General features: G+C 34.6%; 5 protein-coding genes across 5 annotated transcripts; 1 reads left to right on the forward strand and 4 right to left on the reverse strand.

The window, feature by feature from the left end:
• Positions 1–149: 149 nt before the first annotated feature.
• Positions 150–2,415, reverse strand: RO3G_05774 (uncharacterized protein; the record flags this gene model as incomplete). Its single annotated transcript, XM_067660364.1, has 10 exons — positions 150–172; positions 213–401; positions 465–830; positions 886–1,005; positions 1,112–1,246; positions 1,306–1,345; positions 1,533–1,832; positions 1,889–1,937; positions 1,991–2,139; positions 2,200–2,415. The coding sequence occupies 10 exons, from the start codon at positions 2,413–2,415 to the stop codon at positions 150–152; spliced, it is 1,587 nt and encodes a 528-aa protein (XP_067516465.1).
• A 2,296-nt stretch (positions 2,416–4,711) lies between these two features.
• RO3G_05775 (uncharacterized protein) lies at positions 4,712–6,449 on the reverse strand (the record flags this gene model as incomplete). Its single annotated transcript, XM_067660365.1, has 4 exons — positions 4,712–5,672; positions 5,808–6,161; positions 6,213–6,288; positions 6,359–6,449. The coding sequence occupies 4 exons, from the start codon at positions 6,447–6,449 to the stop codon at positions 4,712–4,714; spliced, it is 1,482 nt and encodes a 493-aa protein (XP_067516466.1).
• A 1,228-nt stretch (positions 6,450–7,677) lies between these two features.
• RO3G_05776 (uncharacterized protein) lies at positions 7,678–8,602 on the forward strand (the record flags this gene model as incomplete). Its single annotated transcript, XM_067660366.1, has 3 exons — positions 7,678–7,716; positions 7,747–8,089; positions 8,154–8,602. 3 exons carry the CDS (start codon positions 7,678–7,680, stop codon positions 8,600–8,602), a joined length of 831 nt encoding a protein of 276 aa, XP_067516467.1.
• Positions 8,603–8,847: 245 nt separating this feature from the next.
• On the reverse strand, positions 8,848–9,765 carry RO3G_05777 (uncharacterized protein; the record flags this gene model as incomplete). The annotated part of the gene is made up of 2 exons (XM_067660367.1): positions 8,848–9,537; positions 9,604–9,765. The coding sequence occupies 2 exons, from the start codon at positions 9,763–9,765 to the stop codon at positions 8,848–8,850; spliced, it is 852 nt and encodes a 283-aa protein (XP_067516468.1).
• A 711-nt stretch (positions 9,766–10,476) lies between these two features.
• On the reverse strand, positions 10,477–12,839 carry RO3G_05778 (uncharacterized protein; the record flags this gene model as incomplete). Its single annotated transcript, XM_067660368.1, has 8 exons — positions 10,477–11,260; positions 11,314–11,377; positions 11,451–11,766; positions 11,826–11,882; positions 11,945–12,268; positions 12,325–12,408; positions 12,467–12,631; positions 12,720–12,839. The coding sequence occupies 8 exons, from the start codon at positions 12,837–12,839 to the stop codon at positions 10,477–10,479; spliced, it is 1,914 nt and encodes a 637-aa protein (XP_067516469.1).
• Between the last annotated feature and the right edge of the window lie 2,969 nt (positions 12,840–15,808).

Genomic DNA, 15,808 nt, shown 5'->3' on the forward strand with positions numbered 1-15,808 from the left:
CTTTTCACACATTTATTTGTAAATACTTTTTGTTGTATAATAGAATTAGACACTCAATTTTTTTTATTGTTTTAAATCAATATCTTTTTCAATGAGTTGTGCAGCAATTGGATGATAGAATTTCTTGTGCTTCAAATAAGTTTCTTGAGCTAATTTGGCACCATTCTTGGCTCTATAAAGGAATCTGTAAAGAGGACGGACAAATTTCATACGACCTTGTTCAGTGATAAATTCGACGACGCTAGGATAAATCTTTTCATAGCTGGCCATCACACAGAGTTGTTGCCAGCGGAAACGAACATCAGCATTACGAATAGGTGTCATTTGGTAGAGTTCGTCCATTTTGTCCAGGATATGATGAGGGAAAGGCTCACAATCAGTCAAACGTTCCAAGAAGACAACTATTTTGAATAGATAAAAAAAGATTTAGCCTTTTCTTTTCCTTTTATACGAATATCACTTACTCTTTTGAGTTGAACTAAAGTTCTCAACGTCCTTTGATGAGAAAGCACTGAGGTCGTCGCTATTACGAGCATCTTCCCAGCGCTTAGCAAGATCGTAACAGGCATCAGCAAGGCTTGTATCAAATTGTGGATCCACATGAGGCATACCAGTGCCGTTAATCCAGCGGTCAAAGTCAATTGTTTTTAATTTTTCAACGACTTCTTTACCGTGATGAGCTTCCATATATGAGTGAAGATGAGCAAGCCATTGTTCAGTAGTGATAGATTTTGAGGCAAAATTTTCAACATGTGCCTTCATATAAGGTTCAAAGACAGCAGGGCCACCAACTACCTTTTCAATGTGATAAAGCAAATTGAACCCCTTTTCTGTTTCAAGTGATATGGTTAACAAATGTGTCTTTTCTTTTATAAAAAAAATTACCGTAGGGAATGGAGCTAAAGTAGTCATCGGGATCAATACCACTGCTTAAATCAGGCTTCAAAATAGTGGCAGGGGAACTTTCGCCAAAGAGTTCAACACTTTCTTTCAATGCCTTCCAGCCTATAATAGAGCTGAATTGTCTTTCGGGCTCACCATGAAGACGTGCTGTAAAATAAGCATGGTTAAATAAATAGTCGTTAAAATCATAGATCCTTGAAACGCTTACCTGCAATTTTACGTTCAATAAACACTGTCCAGCCTTCATTTAACCAGAAATGTTCCCAATTAGAAGTTGTTACCAAGTTACCCATCCAACTATGAGCAATTTCATGTGCAACAACATCGACAGCACTCTTGTCACCTAATGTACACAATCACAAGTTAGCTTTTGCTTGTTTTTGATATAAGCGCTTAAATTACCAGCCAAGAGAGTAGGTGTCACAAAGGTTAAACAAGGGTTCTAAATTGGATAAGTCTTTCTGAAAACCATTTTCTTACTCAAACTTACCTCCATACCACCATAAGGGAAAGAAGGAGGTAAAACCAAAAGGTCATAACGACCCCATTCATAGGGAGTCAAGAGACTTTCACCCGTAGCAATGAATTTTTCAGTGTCCTGTATCATGTTACTCTTATTGTTTTTATACACATTCAATTTTACTTGCCTCGAATTCCCACGCAGCTTGTTCAACGACCTCAGGTTCACACCAAACAGTGGATCGAGGACCAATTTCACGGCTTGCTAAATTACCAGCAGCGATGGCAATCAAATATGAAGGAATAGTCGTATTTTGTTTAAAGTGATAAGTCTTTGTACCGTCTTCATTGGCATCACTGGAAAGTAAAAGAGCAGACATGACAACAGGTAAAGGTGAAGTGACAGAGGCGGAATAGGTTAATTTTACAGAGGGAGAATCTTGAAGAGGTGCAAATGCACGGGCATGGATCTAGTATAAATCAAGTTATTATTGATAGTTCAATACATTGTTTATCAATACTTTACGGCTTGACATTGAGAGAACAAGTAAGGGTGTTTTTTGCCTACTGTTTGTCTAGATGAAATACGCGTTAGATTTTATACAAGTCTTTTATATATCTATATTACTCTGGTTCTAAATATTGAACAGCAGTACACTTGTTTGTAGTAGAATATTCAACCTTGAGTTGGAAAGCAGTATTTTCAGCAGCAAAAGGTTCATTAAGGTAGACAGTTAAAGCAGATCCGAGACTAAGGTGACGTTCAGCAACCTCGTACTAATAACACTGTTTAGTTCTCAAGAAAAAAAAAAAAAGAAACTCGGTGTTTTGGCTTACCTTGAGGGCTTGTCCGTTTAAAGAAACATTTTTTAATTCAAGATAACTCGTATCCAAAACGATCTTTGACACATTAGGAACCAAAGTGATCATGTCCAAAAGAACATGACCGCCAATCTTCTTTTCTTCAAAACTAATTCTCCAATTCAAGTGAACATGCTTAGTCAAAACCTCTGAAAGGTTGGAAAGACTACTGGGATCTATAACAGTTGCCATGTTTTATGTAAAATAAGGAAATAAAAAGCGAAAAAGGGCAAAAGGTTCACAATTAAAAATTTGTCAGCCAACAATGGTTGTACCCCGTGAGAAAGCTAAATTTCTAAAAACTTTTAAAGCTCAGTTTCCGTTATCCATAGATACTGAACCAAGAAGAAGCATATTTCATCAACATAATCAAGTAACCATATGAAGATTTTTGGATGATAAGGAATAAAGATATAGTGAATTCATGGTAGTTAATAGAATCGATGTCTCAGAGCATTTGAGAAGTGATAAAAAAGATATTCGATCCTTATCAAAAAAAAAAAAGCTTTTTCAATCACAGAATACTCCCTCATTTGGAAATTGCGCCAGGGTGTTCTTGAATGAGCATTCATCACATCTACATAGAATCTAATAGGAATAAGGATCATATGAGCTTCAGACCGTAATTCATTATCAAATGATCTTTCGAATGATTCTCATCTACCTTTGTAATAATCACGTATCAACACATTTACTTATCGTAAAACAAAAAGCTTTCTTAATTCAAGGTAATCAACATCAAAACGAGCTTTATGTACCATTAAAGTGGGTTAGTTAATTGATTTATCCTTTATTAAGTCTGTTGTAATAAATAGCCCTTATAAATAATTGCCGATAGTCAAGTTTATTGAACAACAAAGATTTTAACATCAGAACCGCTAGTAAGTTTATTGATTATGTGATAAAAGTGGAAGCTAAAGCTCCATCACAGGCATGGTTTGCTTGGTGTTAAGATGTATATAAACTGTCATCTATTAATTCCCAAAACGAATACTAACCTCAATGCCATCTTTTTTAATATAAGCATTGTGAACAAGATGTCTAATTGGAAGCCTTCAAGAAGGAGATCATACAATTTCATAATTTAATACGTGTAGGTTATGGTACACTTACTTTTATTATTATTTCCGATTATCTTCAGAAGAAGAAAAAGAGACAGAGGAAGAAAGGCATAAATTTTTAATAAAATTGCTGGGAATGAGTGTAGTATATCTGTTTAAAGCTCTATTGAATTATCAAGATGATAAGCAGCAATGATATGAGCAATTACCTGATTTTAGAATCTTTTTTAGTAATATTCAAAAAACAGAGCACCATAATAACTGATATGCACATAGCAATTTTAAAAAGAAGAGCCGTTATAGTGTGAAAGGGAATATATCTTCCTGAAAAGCTCTCGGAAGGCACAATCTTTAGATTTATAAAGTATATAACATAAAAAATAAGCATAACGCTTATAATTATGAATTTGATGGTTATGATATAAATAAAGTGTTTTAATAATCTTGTTTACAGTTTCATATTTGACGCCAATGATAAGCGATGACTTGATGAATTTGATGAAGAGAAGTTTAATTACACAAAAGATTGAAGGGAGTAATTCAACCCATTAACGGTTAGTAAGGAGCTAATCGACGTCTTGAAAAAGATCCGTATTAAGGTATGGTACATTTAGTCTCAAAACGTTACATTTGCTTGAATTTATTCTGTGTTCCTTGAGCTACTGAAAAGCTGAGGCGATGCAATTGGTGTTATAAAGAAAGCAGCAGTAACAAATGCAAGAGGCCATTTAGTATGTGTACAAGATAGCATGTAATCTTCAAAGTCTATTGAATGTATATGAAAAAGATCAACAGGCTAATTTAAGAGTGAATTGGAGTGAGAAAAATTTGATTATAGAAATCTGGATAAACTTCGGTTTGGTATTTGTGGCCTTAGAAGCCGATGTTTGATGATAAAACGGTAAGAAGGCATTGTCAAACATTGAGGACATGAGAACTATGAATGTGAACTCATTATCAAGGAAGCTTTCGGTCATGAAATCAGACTTCTTGACATTGAAGTACAGTCTAGAATATGATTGTTGCCAAAATACGTATGTAAAACCCAAAAAAAGAGTGAGAGATTTTGTGAACATGGTGTCAAATATATAATCTCATGAAGGATATATCGTTGCGCCTGTGTGTTGGTAGAGTAAAAATTGAATAGAAAGGGTTAAAGGATTATGTATTGTGAGATGAAAAGTAAGTTATAGCGGTGCATTAGTAACGACATTTACAATAAATTTGTAACCTATTATGTAATTTCAAAATGTAATTTTCTATTGCGCAACGACAATGAACAATCGAGGTGGCTATATTTGCGAAGCAAGTTATCTCGTTTAAGTATATAAAAAACAATATTGTTTTTTATTTATTTGTGATTTCATACAAATGAATTTCTTTTTTGCTTTTTTTTGTTGATATTATACAATGACAAATATACGCTCCTACCATGTGTTATAGTGAATTAAAGAGTTTGAATTCCTCTGGTCCTGGTCTTCCTCGCTAGCCGATTGCTGAGGTGATGATGACTCGAATGACTGTTCGAGACTTCTTGATTTTAATCTGTGAAGAGATCTATTGTAAATCATTTCCTGCTGTTCGTCTTGAGGTTGTGCTGATGATTCACAACCGAGTTCAATTAAGTTAAATACAAGTGAATCATCATCGTCTAATATATGTGTTCCTTTCTTAGCAACATTATCTGGTGTACTGTCATTGTTCAAGTTATCAGCAGCATCTTTGAGTACAGCAAGATTGTGGCTTGCACGTAGACTGGGGTTATCTTGCGGGTATGTGGGATAAGCTAATGACTGATTCTGACTACTATCATCTTTTCGACTATAGGACGAGTCGTCTACTTGTCTGTTTCTCAACGAAGTATCATCACGCTGAATCATAGGGCCAATACGTGGATCGCTTGGAGGTGGTATATGTACAGTTAAAATCGAATTTTGTTCTGCATGTAAAGGAGAAGGTATAACAGGCTGGAATGATTTGCTTGCTGAAGAAATGGAGGACACAGGTGATGTACCAGTAACTTCATTATGACTGCTTGGAGTAGTAGCTATCATTAAGCTTGATGATAAGGATTCAGAAAGTGAGGTGTGCGTATCTCTTAGACTCTGAAAATGTGATAATGCTGATTTCTTGCTTGTGGCTAGGGAACCACCCACACTGCTTGTCATATCTGAACCAGTTGAAGTATCAGTTGATAAAGGAGTAAAGTTAGGAGTGCGTTGAAATGATCGAAGCTCTTGTTTGGGCATTACAAGTCTAAAAAAGTCTTCTAAACCATCATCATCCTTATTTAGGACAAGATCATTTTCAGTAGATAAACGCCTTATACTACTCAACGAAGGTGAATCAGGTATTTTACCTGTTGTGCTAGATTTATACTTTTCAAAACTAGAAGAAAATTCAATTTTGCGACCAAATGATCCGCTGTCAAAACCTCGTCTGCTTGCATCGAGAGTGGTAGACTGCCTTGATGTCATAGTACTTGGAACTAAGCATTAGATAATGAGTAAATTATATCTGTACGCAGCTATTTTTACTTCCTTACAACCAGAGTCAATTTGTGGAGATGATGATAAAGAGGGTGATTTAAAAGGTGATACAGTACGTGTTATTGAACCATGACGACTTGAAGAGGATATTGAAATATTGAGCTTTTGATTCATTTCCAAAGAATTTCTTGAAGAAATAGAAGAGGAAGACTTTTTCCGTGTAACAGAACTTTGTGATGTAGGTCTGGATTTGGTATGTTGATATTTTGTCATTGTAGGAGTAAAGAATTGCTCGTCCATGTCGATAAATTGAGCACTGAGATCCCTTTCCCTATCTTCCACTTTAAAAGCACAATTGCGGCGATATGTTACACTCAAATTAAAAGTACTGTGGCAATGTTTGTTAGTTTACACATAAACATTATTTAATATATCTTACCCGTTCGGTGTAACAATGTCAGAAAATTTGTAATGGTTTGTTGGTTTACGTGCATCGTTTTCTAATATAGTTGAGTCTATGTATAAGCCTTTCAGTTAATCAAACTGATCATTTTTATCTCATTTTTCTTTCTTTTCCTTATTTACTCAAAGGTATTTCAGAGTTGTATTGCATATTTGGATTCGAAGAAAGACGATAACCAATGGATAATGGACTTGATTCATTTGATTTACGCATTCTACGATAAAGCTCATAAGCTGGTAGTAACCTAACAAATGAATGTAATGATCTAAAAAATACAATAGAGCGCTTATATAGGTTGGGTAAACCCTCAGAATAATGAGAGGGAGGAGGTTGTCTACTGAGAATGAGCTTTTTAATAATGCACATTATATATTCGCTCCACTTATTCTTTACTTTAAAGTTAATACCCAGGTTTCAATCAATATACGATTCATATGAAGCACATCAACGAATCCCCATCTAAGGTTATCATCTGCTGCGAGTAATGTTTGGTTTGGTGTTAGCCTCGAAGTATCCAAATAAATATCAATCGTCATAGGTGGCACTTGTTCTTGATAGTTATCGGCAGCAGCTAAGCTTCTCCAATATTTCAAATCTTCCCGCAGCAGAGCGATATCCTCGGTTGCAATATTAAACTATTGATAGATAAGCAAAATCGTTAATTATTTGCATGAATAAGTTATTTACCCAATTATTAGGTTTCTTGGATGAAGAGTTATATTCTCTTATACTAGGTCGTTTGATATCGGAAGTAGTAAGTCGCCCCTGGACAACAATTTGCGCTGTTTTCGAATAAAAGCTCTATAGCATACACATTTATAAGCCGTCAATTTGAAGAGAAGAATGTTTTTATTTAACCTGAATAATACTCTTTTGATCTCTTTTCTCCTTGTCTGCAATTAAAGATGTTGTTGGAACATTTGAAGACTGATTCACGTTTCTAGACGGCGAATACATAGTAGACAAGTGATCGCATATAAACTAAGAAAATGCCGTTGTGTTCTTGTAAAGTTTGAGAAAAACCAAAAAATTAAAACAAGCTTTTCTTTTTTTTTAAAAAAAAAGTACTTTTTTCTCTTAATAAACAAAAGAAGGGAAAATGATGCTTTGAGGGTCAAAATATTGTTATTGAGATCACGTGGTACAATTAACAATATGCAGCATAACTGAGTGGCAATTTTTTGTTTTTGTACTTGTAAGCTTAGGATATTCTAGTATCTGTTTATGTGTTTAAAAGATACTTATTGCATAACAACCGAGCACACACACAATAATTTTCAGGGGCTATACATAAATCTTGCTTCTTTTTTTTCTGTGTGTATTTGACAGAAGAGTATTTTATAAACTCCGAATAAAAATCATTGGAAGGCTCAGATTAATTTTTTAATGCAAAGTTTATTGAAAATAAACCCAGTGTTAAATTCTTCTTTTTTATCTTGAAATGTTAAGTTATTACAAGGTATGGAGTATTGAGAAAAAGGTTAAAGAATTATTTAATAGTCTTTGTTAGTTTGGTACGCTACCTCTCATCATTACTGCACCTCATGGAGGGCGTCAGAAACCTTCATCAATACCTGACAGAACCCAAAATGGCAGTCTCGTACTTCAAGACATGTACACTAAAGAGATAGCAGAGGGGATATGCAAAAAAATAGAAAGTCACTATAGACAGATGCCTTACATCGTTATTAATTTGATATCAAGACGAAAAGCAGATACCAATCGACCCATTGAAGAAGGTACAGAGACTGAGGGAGGAAAGAGGATATGGTTGGAATATCATAATTTCATCGAAAAATCCATTGAAGATTTGCACAAGACTTACAATTTTGGGTTGCTTTTAGATATCCATGGTAAATTACATGAATACGTCATTTTTATTATTTTTATCAAATCTTCTTCCTCTTTTTCCTTTAGGCCAAACCCATGAACATGGCATGGTTGAGCTTGGTTATTTACTAGAGCCTACAGATATAAAAACAAAATCAGTAAAATCATTGGATGAAGCAGTGTTGCACAAATCATCTATTAAGTCACTAACTAAAAGACATTACAACAATAAAGAACCACACCAATTACTAAAGCAATTTGGAGATAAAATTGCTGCTTACAATCACAGCGTAACTGCAGTACCTTCAACTGAATACTTTGAACCAGATGATGTACTTTATTTCAGTGGCGGCTACACTACACAAAGATACCATTTTCATTACGAGGAAATTAAGAAAGGAATGGATGCCATACAAATAGAAATACCTAAAAAATTCAGACATCAGCCCGAAGGCAGAGAGCAAATCATAAACGCTGTGGCAAATGCTACTATTTATTTATTAGATAACTATTACATAATGAAGCCCAAACTTTGAATAGCTAAAATAAACTAAGCTTTATATGTATCAATTATTGTAATACAAAACAACTATTTTTTATTAGTAAAAGCACTTAATACTGTTAAACTTGTGTAAGCCAACTACTAAACGAAAAAAAAAAAAAAAAAAGAAAAAAGCTTTGATGCCCATGGAATAATATGGTGAAGAAGAACAAGAGCACAGCATCACAAATTATATCATGCACTTTTTAAACTTGAAATATATAGGCAATGGATTTGAATCTATTGTTTATAAAGTGTGGTTCTCTTTTTCTTTGCACGAATACTCAACGATTCAACGTCTAATTCGTCAACATCGTTCTCAGTTTCAGTAAAATGCCTTGTAAATCTCTCCTTATCTTGTTCAAAGCAATCACTTTCGATGCTCTTTCGGATGGCTGCCATAAACTGATCTAATTGATAGACATTATGACTCATGAGTAAAAGTGGGCCCAGCATTTCGTGTGCATCGAGTAGGTGATGAATATAGGCTTTACTGTGAGGTCTACTGCAAGCATGACAACCGCATGTTATATCGAGTGGTTCAAAGTCTTGAGAAAATCGAGGGTCCCACAAGTCAATTGTCTTTTGCTGAGTACTAGATCTGTGAAGGTCTCTACCAAATTTGAAAATAATAGCACGACCACTCTGTGTGGCCTTGTAGGCATACGACCCATCAAAAAGATCAATACCGTTCGAAATACCTTCTAAAATCTTTTCGGGTGTTGATAGTCCATAAACTAATCTAGGCTTGTTTTGAGGTAAATTGTCTGTCGAAGCACGTATGAAATGTGATAATGAATCATGTTCGAGTCCAAGTAGATTCACAACGAAGCCTTGCACATCTCTTTCTGATGTCTCTTTGGCTGATCGTATACGTTCCTCGATATTGGTATGTCCCATTACGTGAGCAAAAATAGGAATATCTAATTCCTATTGTATTTATGAGTTTTATTGTATTGTTTGTATGTATGCATATGAGGATTAGTATATACAAACCTTTGATTTGGTCAAGTTTTCATCCAGCCAACGTAGAGATCTATCCACAGACTTAATAATTCGCTTACTTTTCCATACAACATCAGTTATAGTGTCAGCCATAGAAGCTGCAACATCAGGGCGATATGCATTTACAGCCTCTGCCCAAAGAGCAGGTGTCATCTGGCGGACTCCTCCTTGCGATTGAACAGAGAGATATTTATCTGTATTGAATGAAACAGACGATAATTTAAGAGGATCACGTACATCACAAAATAAAATTGCATTCTATATATTCACTTGTTTTTATTAAACTCTTTTTTTTTTCTCTCTCTGTTTTTTACTGTTATTCTTGTTTACCTCTAGATGTAAATATTTGTGCAAACCTTGAGGAAGCTTAAAAGAAGCGTCCTTTTGTTCTAAACTATGACAGATAAAACTGTGTTAAATATATTGTTATTTTTTTTTAAAAGCCATAAAGTTTTTACAATTGTTCCAAGGTGACTTGAACGAGTTCAATAGGCAAAGGTTTTAAATTATCCGCAACCAAATGAGGTACTGAACCTCGAAGCGTATAAGTTAAACAGGCTGGTGTTTGTATTGTTTTATTCTTCCTTGTGAAATGCAAAGCTCCACGACGAATAATTGAAGCTGAATTTTCGGCCAGATGAAAATTAACTGCACTTGTCATGACTTTCGTCAAAGTAATGAAAGAGAAAAAGGAGATAGAGTGGCTTAAACTGTCAACCGTGATTCAAAAATAAGGGGGTGTGTACAATCACTTTCAATTTCAAGCCTTTTTTTAACCAGCTTTTTCTCGGCCTACAATGGTAACAACAGCAGAAAGAAGATATAATAAATACAGTGTTTTTATTTTCATGTCCTTGTTTTGCTTTATCGTTTGAATTTGAGTAAAGGTGCCAACAATTCCAAAGGACCGGCTTTCTTTAAGAACTCATGTTGCATTAACTCCTCAGCAGTCGCTCTTGATCGAACATCGACACATAAACAGACTGCCAAGAAGCTCTTGAGCTCTCTCGAAAGCCTTTCAGGGTTCTTGAGCGTAGGTGTACCATTCGTAGCAATCAAATAGAGTGCCTTCAATGGCTCTTCATCCAAGTAAGGGGGTTCATTTTCAATCATTTCGATAGCCATGATACCCAATGACCAAATGTCCACCTTGGCTCCGTATTCCTTTTGCTTGACAACCTCGGGCGCCATCCAATAAGGTGTGCCCACCATCGTTGCACGCTTGTTTCTTTGATCTGTCAGTTTGGCACAGAAACCAAAGTCACTGATCTTGACTTGGCCGTGAGCATTAAGCAAAATGTTGTCAGACTTAATATCTCTGTGCAAGATATTTTGACTGTGTAAATGATGAAGACCAGCTGTTGTCTCACGACAGACAGTAGCAATTTGTTGCTCAGTCATTGTGTTGTTATCAATCACATCAGTCAAAGCACCACCTTCCATATATTCCATAATCACCCAAAGATCGTTATTTCTGACAAGAAATGAGTCCAAATAATTAACAATGTTGGGATGCTGTGACTCTTTCATAACCAATATTTCAGTAACAATTAAATCTTTACGAGGTTGGCTGCTTAGGTCCATTTGTTTAATAGCAACCTTTGTGTTAGTAGCAAGAGATGAGGCAACATAGACTGATCCAGATGCACTGTGTACAATTTCATTATTAGAAATTTCTTTCTTTCCTTAAATATGCTTTACCCTTGACCAACACGCTTTATCTTTTTATATAACTCATTTGGATCGCCGGCAGTAACAACTTTTCCTAGAAACAGATGTTTATAAAATGAATTCTCTTCCCACCTTTCTCCTTCCTTTTCTCCCTCTTTTTCACTTACTCAGCTTCTCCATGACCTGTGCCTCTGTCATTGTACTGATACGTTGTTCTACCTTTTTCTTGGGTGCAGACACTTGTTGAGCTGCCTTTTCCCTTTCTCTTTCCCGAATTTCTTGCTCGCGTTGGCGCTCTCTTTCACGTTCCTTTTGCATCTGCTGGTCGCGTATCCTTTCTTGTTCTTTAAGCTTTCTTTCTCTTTCACGAAGTTCGATCTCTAATCTTTCACGTTCTTGCATAATATGTTCATCATAGGTAGAGATGCTGGTAGTACGGGCAGGACCTCTTTGATAGTTAGAAGGTTCAGGTCTTGGATAACCCTATTATTTTGAGACAGGTAAGTTTCAGGTACCAAAGAAGAAATAAAAAGGGAGCTTACAGATGAAGGAGGTAGACGATCAATAGGTGAATAGCGAGGATCGATAGGTGATTTGGGCTAATAAATATACATGCAAGGCATTAAAGAGAGAGAAAGAAATAGATATAGCATTGTCTTACGCTTTTGATGGATAAATCATTCATCATATCATGAACATCTTGAGATCGTTTGGCGCTAGGAGGAGGAGGAGCAGGTCTTGGAGGAGCAGGTCTTTGTGGTGGCAATTGAGTTCCCTTGGACTCCTGGATCAAGGCATCCCAACGATCATCACTTATCCTTTCTACAGCACCCTTTAGGTTCGAACTACCATATTCTTCTGCTTCTCGCTTTGTTTGCTCAGTATAGAATTCGAGTACATCCAATACAGCTTGAGGATTTTTAGCTGCATCTTCTGCAGTAATGGCAGAGCCCTTCAAAAGCTTTGTCCATTGGTCAGGCAGGCCCTTTTTAAAATGTATTAGCATATAAAAATAAATAGAGCGATCATAAAGAGACTTACTGTAAATGCACCTGTAATTGGATCAAACCCAACATGAACTTCATGAACAAAATTAGTAGGTCCTGATGCTCCTACAGTTGATCTCTACAAATATCAACATATATAAATACATCATATCTATATACATGTAACCATATTTTACATTATATATCTCATCCATCCAACCATAAAGCTCTTCATCACTCTTACAGGCAATATAATATGTTTTATCTTTAGTTGCTGTTTCAAAACAGTAAGGCTTCAAGTCTGTTCTGGTCACTGAAGTGATTTCTTTTAAAAAGATGAGTGCAACACATTGTCCAGATTGCTATATATAAAAGATAAGTTTTAGTTTCTTTTCTTTTCTTTTCTTTTTTGCATGTGTGATGATGAGCTGCGATGTTTAAATAACATACTTCGTTTCTATGAAAAGTCAGGGCTTGATCTCTCAGGACACAGTACCGCTTTGACCAGATCCAGGCTCTTAGGCCATCTTCTTTTACGGACAGGTAGCCTTCTTTTATGATGTCTGTCATGGCCTTTTTTTTCTAAACGCAAATGGTATACAAAGAAAGAAGAAGAAAAGAACGGATATATATGTGTGAGTATAAAACAAAAAAGGAATGTCTCTTCTATCTTTTTTTTTCGAGCTTATTTTCTTTTTTTTTTTTTAAAAAAAAAGATAGCTTCTAGAAGGTATTATTTAAAGAAAGAAGAAAAACCTTTCACTTTATTAATGGAATACAACATTTTTTAGTCCTATTTTTACCCAAAGAGAGGACAATAAAAATAAAATAAGGGTCAAACTCAGCCCGATTTCCTTTTCCTTTTTTGTCTGTGTTTGCAAATCAACTTTATTCGACTGACCTAGAAAAGGTCCAACTTTAACTCAACACGCCTCTTTTGTTTATCTTATCTATTTATGTATATATAGCTTGATTGAAGCAAAAGCAGGATTTATACGTGGCTAATTTTGCACCTAATCTTTATTTGTACTTCTTTTAAAAAATACTTCTATAATACCTGGTTTATTCTTGAAATTCTTCATAGCCGTGCTAGCAGAGTATTCAGACTCCTGTATATATTCATTATCCGTTATAAAATGATTCCTCCGCAGATATACTACTCAAAATGATCAAGTTGTATTGATTATGGGATTAACTTAGAAATTGCTCTGCTTCTTTAGAAGCTGGAGCGCTTTATTTCTATAATTGTCGGTACGGTACTGGTATAAGCTGTATTTAGTACTTGTTCAATGGAACAATAAAGAAGAAACAGATGGTATATACACCATCAGAATAATAGAATCGCTTACCTTTGTATGCCCAATTATCATGAGTTGATATATTTTAAAAGCTTAGTATTATGGCCAATCGATATTATTTGGATTGTCCATACTATACTTAAGTTATTATTATCACTTATAAAAAAACGAAACTTCGCATATGATGATCGTATGTAGTATATAATTTGTTCTCATAAATTTAAAATAGTATAACACAGTTCAAAATATCTCTACTTGAAGGATAGCTTAGCCTTGGTTGAGATGGAAGACAAGAAGAATTAACTTCTACAAGAAAATCTAGCTAGAAAAAATAAAGCTAGTAAATGAAATTTCAAAAACTCGTTCAAAAAGTATTAAGCCATGAACCATCAAATTTGAAAAAAAGAGCAGATTTCTTTTTATTCAAAAGACATGATTCTTTCTCTCTTTTAGAACAAAAAGGGAGAGAGACATTCTTTTTTGTTTTCTCTTTTTATATACAATTCTTTTTACAATCTCTGTATTGGTAATTATACTATGCTCCAGTTAGCAGCTATTACCCAAAATTCCTTGTTTTTAAATGTACTTTGATCATACAGGTGTTATTAGGATACATACAGACAAGCCATCTTGTTACCATACAACTATTGATTCAGAAAGCTATATCTTGTAACATACCAAATGAACAAACATTGGCTAACTAAGCTAGTACTACGGCTATAAATAATGAAGTTAGCTTCGAGCATTGGTGGGAATTTGTCCAATCTTATGGCCAAGATACTCAACGGGTTCTAATGCTATTAGGAAAATTCGTTATTTACAGCCTCATAGGAGGGCTACTGCTGATCACCGCGAATATGGAAACCAGATTGCTTCTGTTACCATATTTTGCTGTAATCATAGGTTTTTACATACCATACTTTAGTTTGCCTCATCTTTTCAGAATAATGCAATTTATGAAAGTATTTTATTAAAGATGATTAGTGAACGCTCTACAGCTAGTTAACGAGGCATGAATTTCAATATTATATCATTTATAAAATATAAGAGATGCTAAATGAAAACCTTTTTTTGTGAACCAACTTTTAAACTTAATAGATAATTGTTGAGAGAAGATGAAAATAGAAAGAGAAGCACATTTATGTTGGAAAAAGACGAGGAAAGAATAAGAGGAAAATATCTATAGAATTATTCTAGAAAAATGAAGAATACAATTATTTAGTTATTGGGCTTGTGTGCTAATACTCTCAAAAAAAGTCATTTCAAGATTTGAATGTATTTAGACCAACCGAATAAATTGCTTTACGATATTCGGCCGAATCAAAAAGCTCCTTTTGTCGAAAGTAAAAGTTTATCTCAAAAAGATTATCAATAATGCTATAACGAAGACAATAGCTGTGGTTATAGGCTTTCCCACACGCTTTTATTCTCAAAATCTTTAATAAAAGCAAAAAAATGATTTAAACAATAGCTTCTGTTGTAGAGCATCGCCTGACTATAACGGGCATTATATAATCACAACTAAAGAAGCATATTTAATTGATAAAAGATAATGGTTTAGATCTTTATTAAATAGATATAATTTTCTATCTTATAAGCAAAGTTGTCACTATTTGACCCCATTCTCTAAATAAATGTGAAATATAAATAGCAGTGATCTTTATTATCGATCATTTCCGTAACTGGACAGTAATGGTTAAGGTACCCAATTAACCTTTGATCTGGCTGGAGGCATTTCATATAACCATTCCTCGGGGAAGACAGGTAAACCTCCCGGATCAGCTAAAGAGCAACAAAATATATAATAAGCAGTGAATTAAAAGTTTTCATAATCGATTCAGTAATCATCCTTTAATCAAACATGCTAATTATTGGATCCTCTTTCATGGCTACTCATTTACACATCAACTTATAGAATAATATAAATAGTAGACCTTGCAACCATTTCTTTTTTTTTAAATTAATGTTTTAAATAAAGCTCAGTCTCAGAGAGTATTCTTTTGATCTTGTATCATTATTTCCTCTTTATGCTATTTTTGTTAATCCCAAGCTCACTTCTGTTATACACGTGGTTTCATCTTTATTATAACAATAAAAACCTTGGTCTAACAGCCTCTTTAAAAAAATTATTATTTCCTTAACTACTTTGCCAGAGCATAACACTCTATACCTTTCGTGTAAGCGTCCAGATGTTTGATGCTTTGGCGGCCAAAGAGAAACCCGACCCGTGCTTTAAGAAAA

This window comes from Rhizopus delemar, genomic scaffold (assembly GCF_000149305.1).
Source record: "Rhizopus delemar RA 99-880 supercont3.4 genomic scaffold, whole genome shotgun sequence".
In the NCBI taxonomy this organism is placed as follows: Eukaryota; Fungi; Mucoromycota; class Mucoromycetes; order Mucorales; family Rhizopodaceae; genus Rhizopus; species Rhizopus delemar.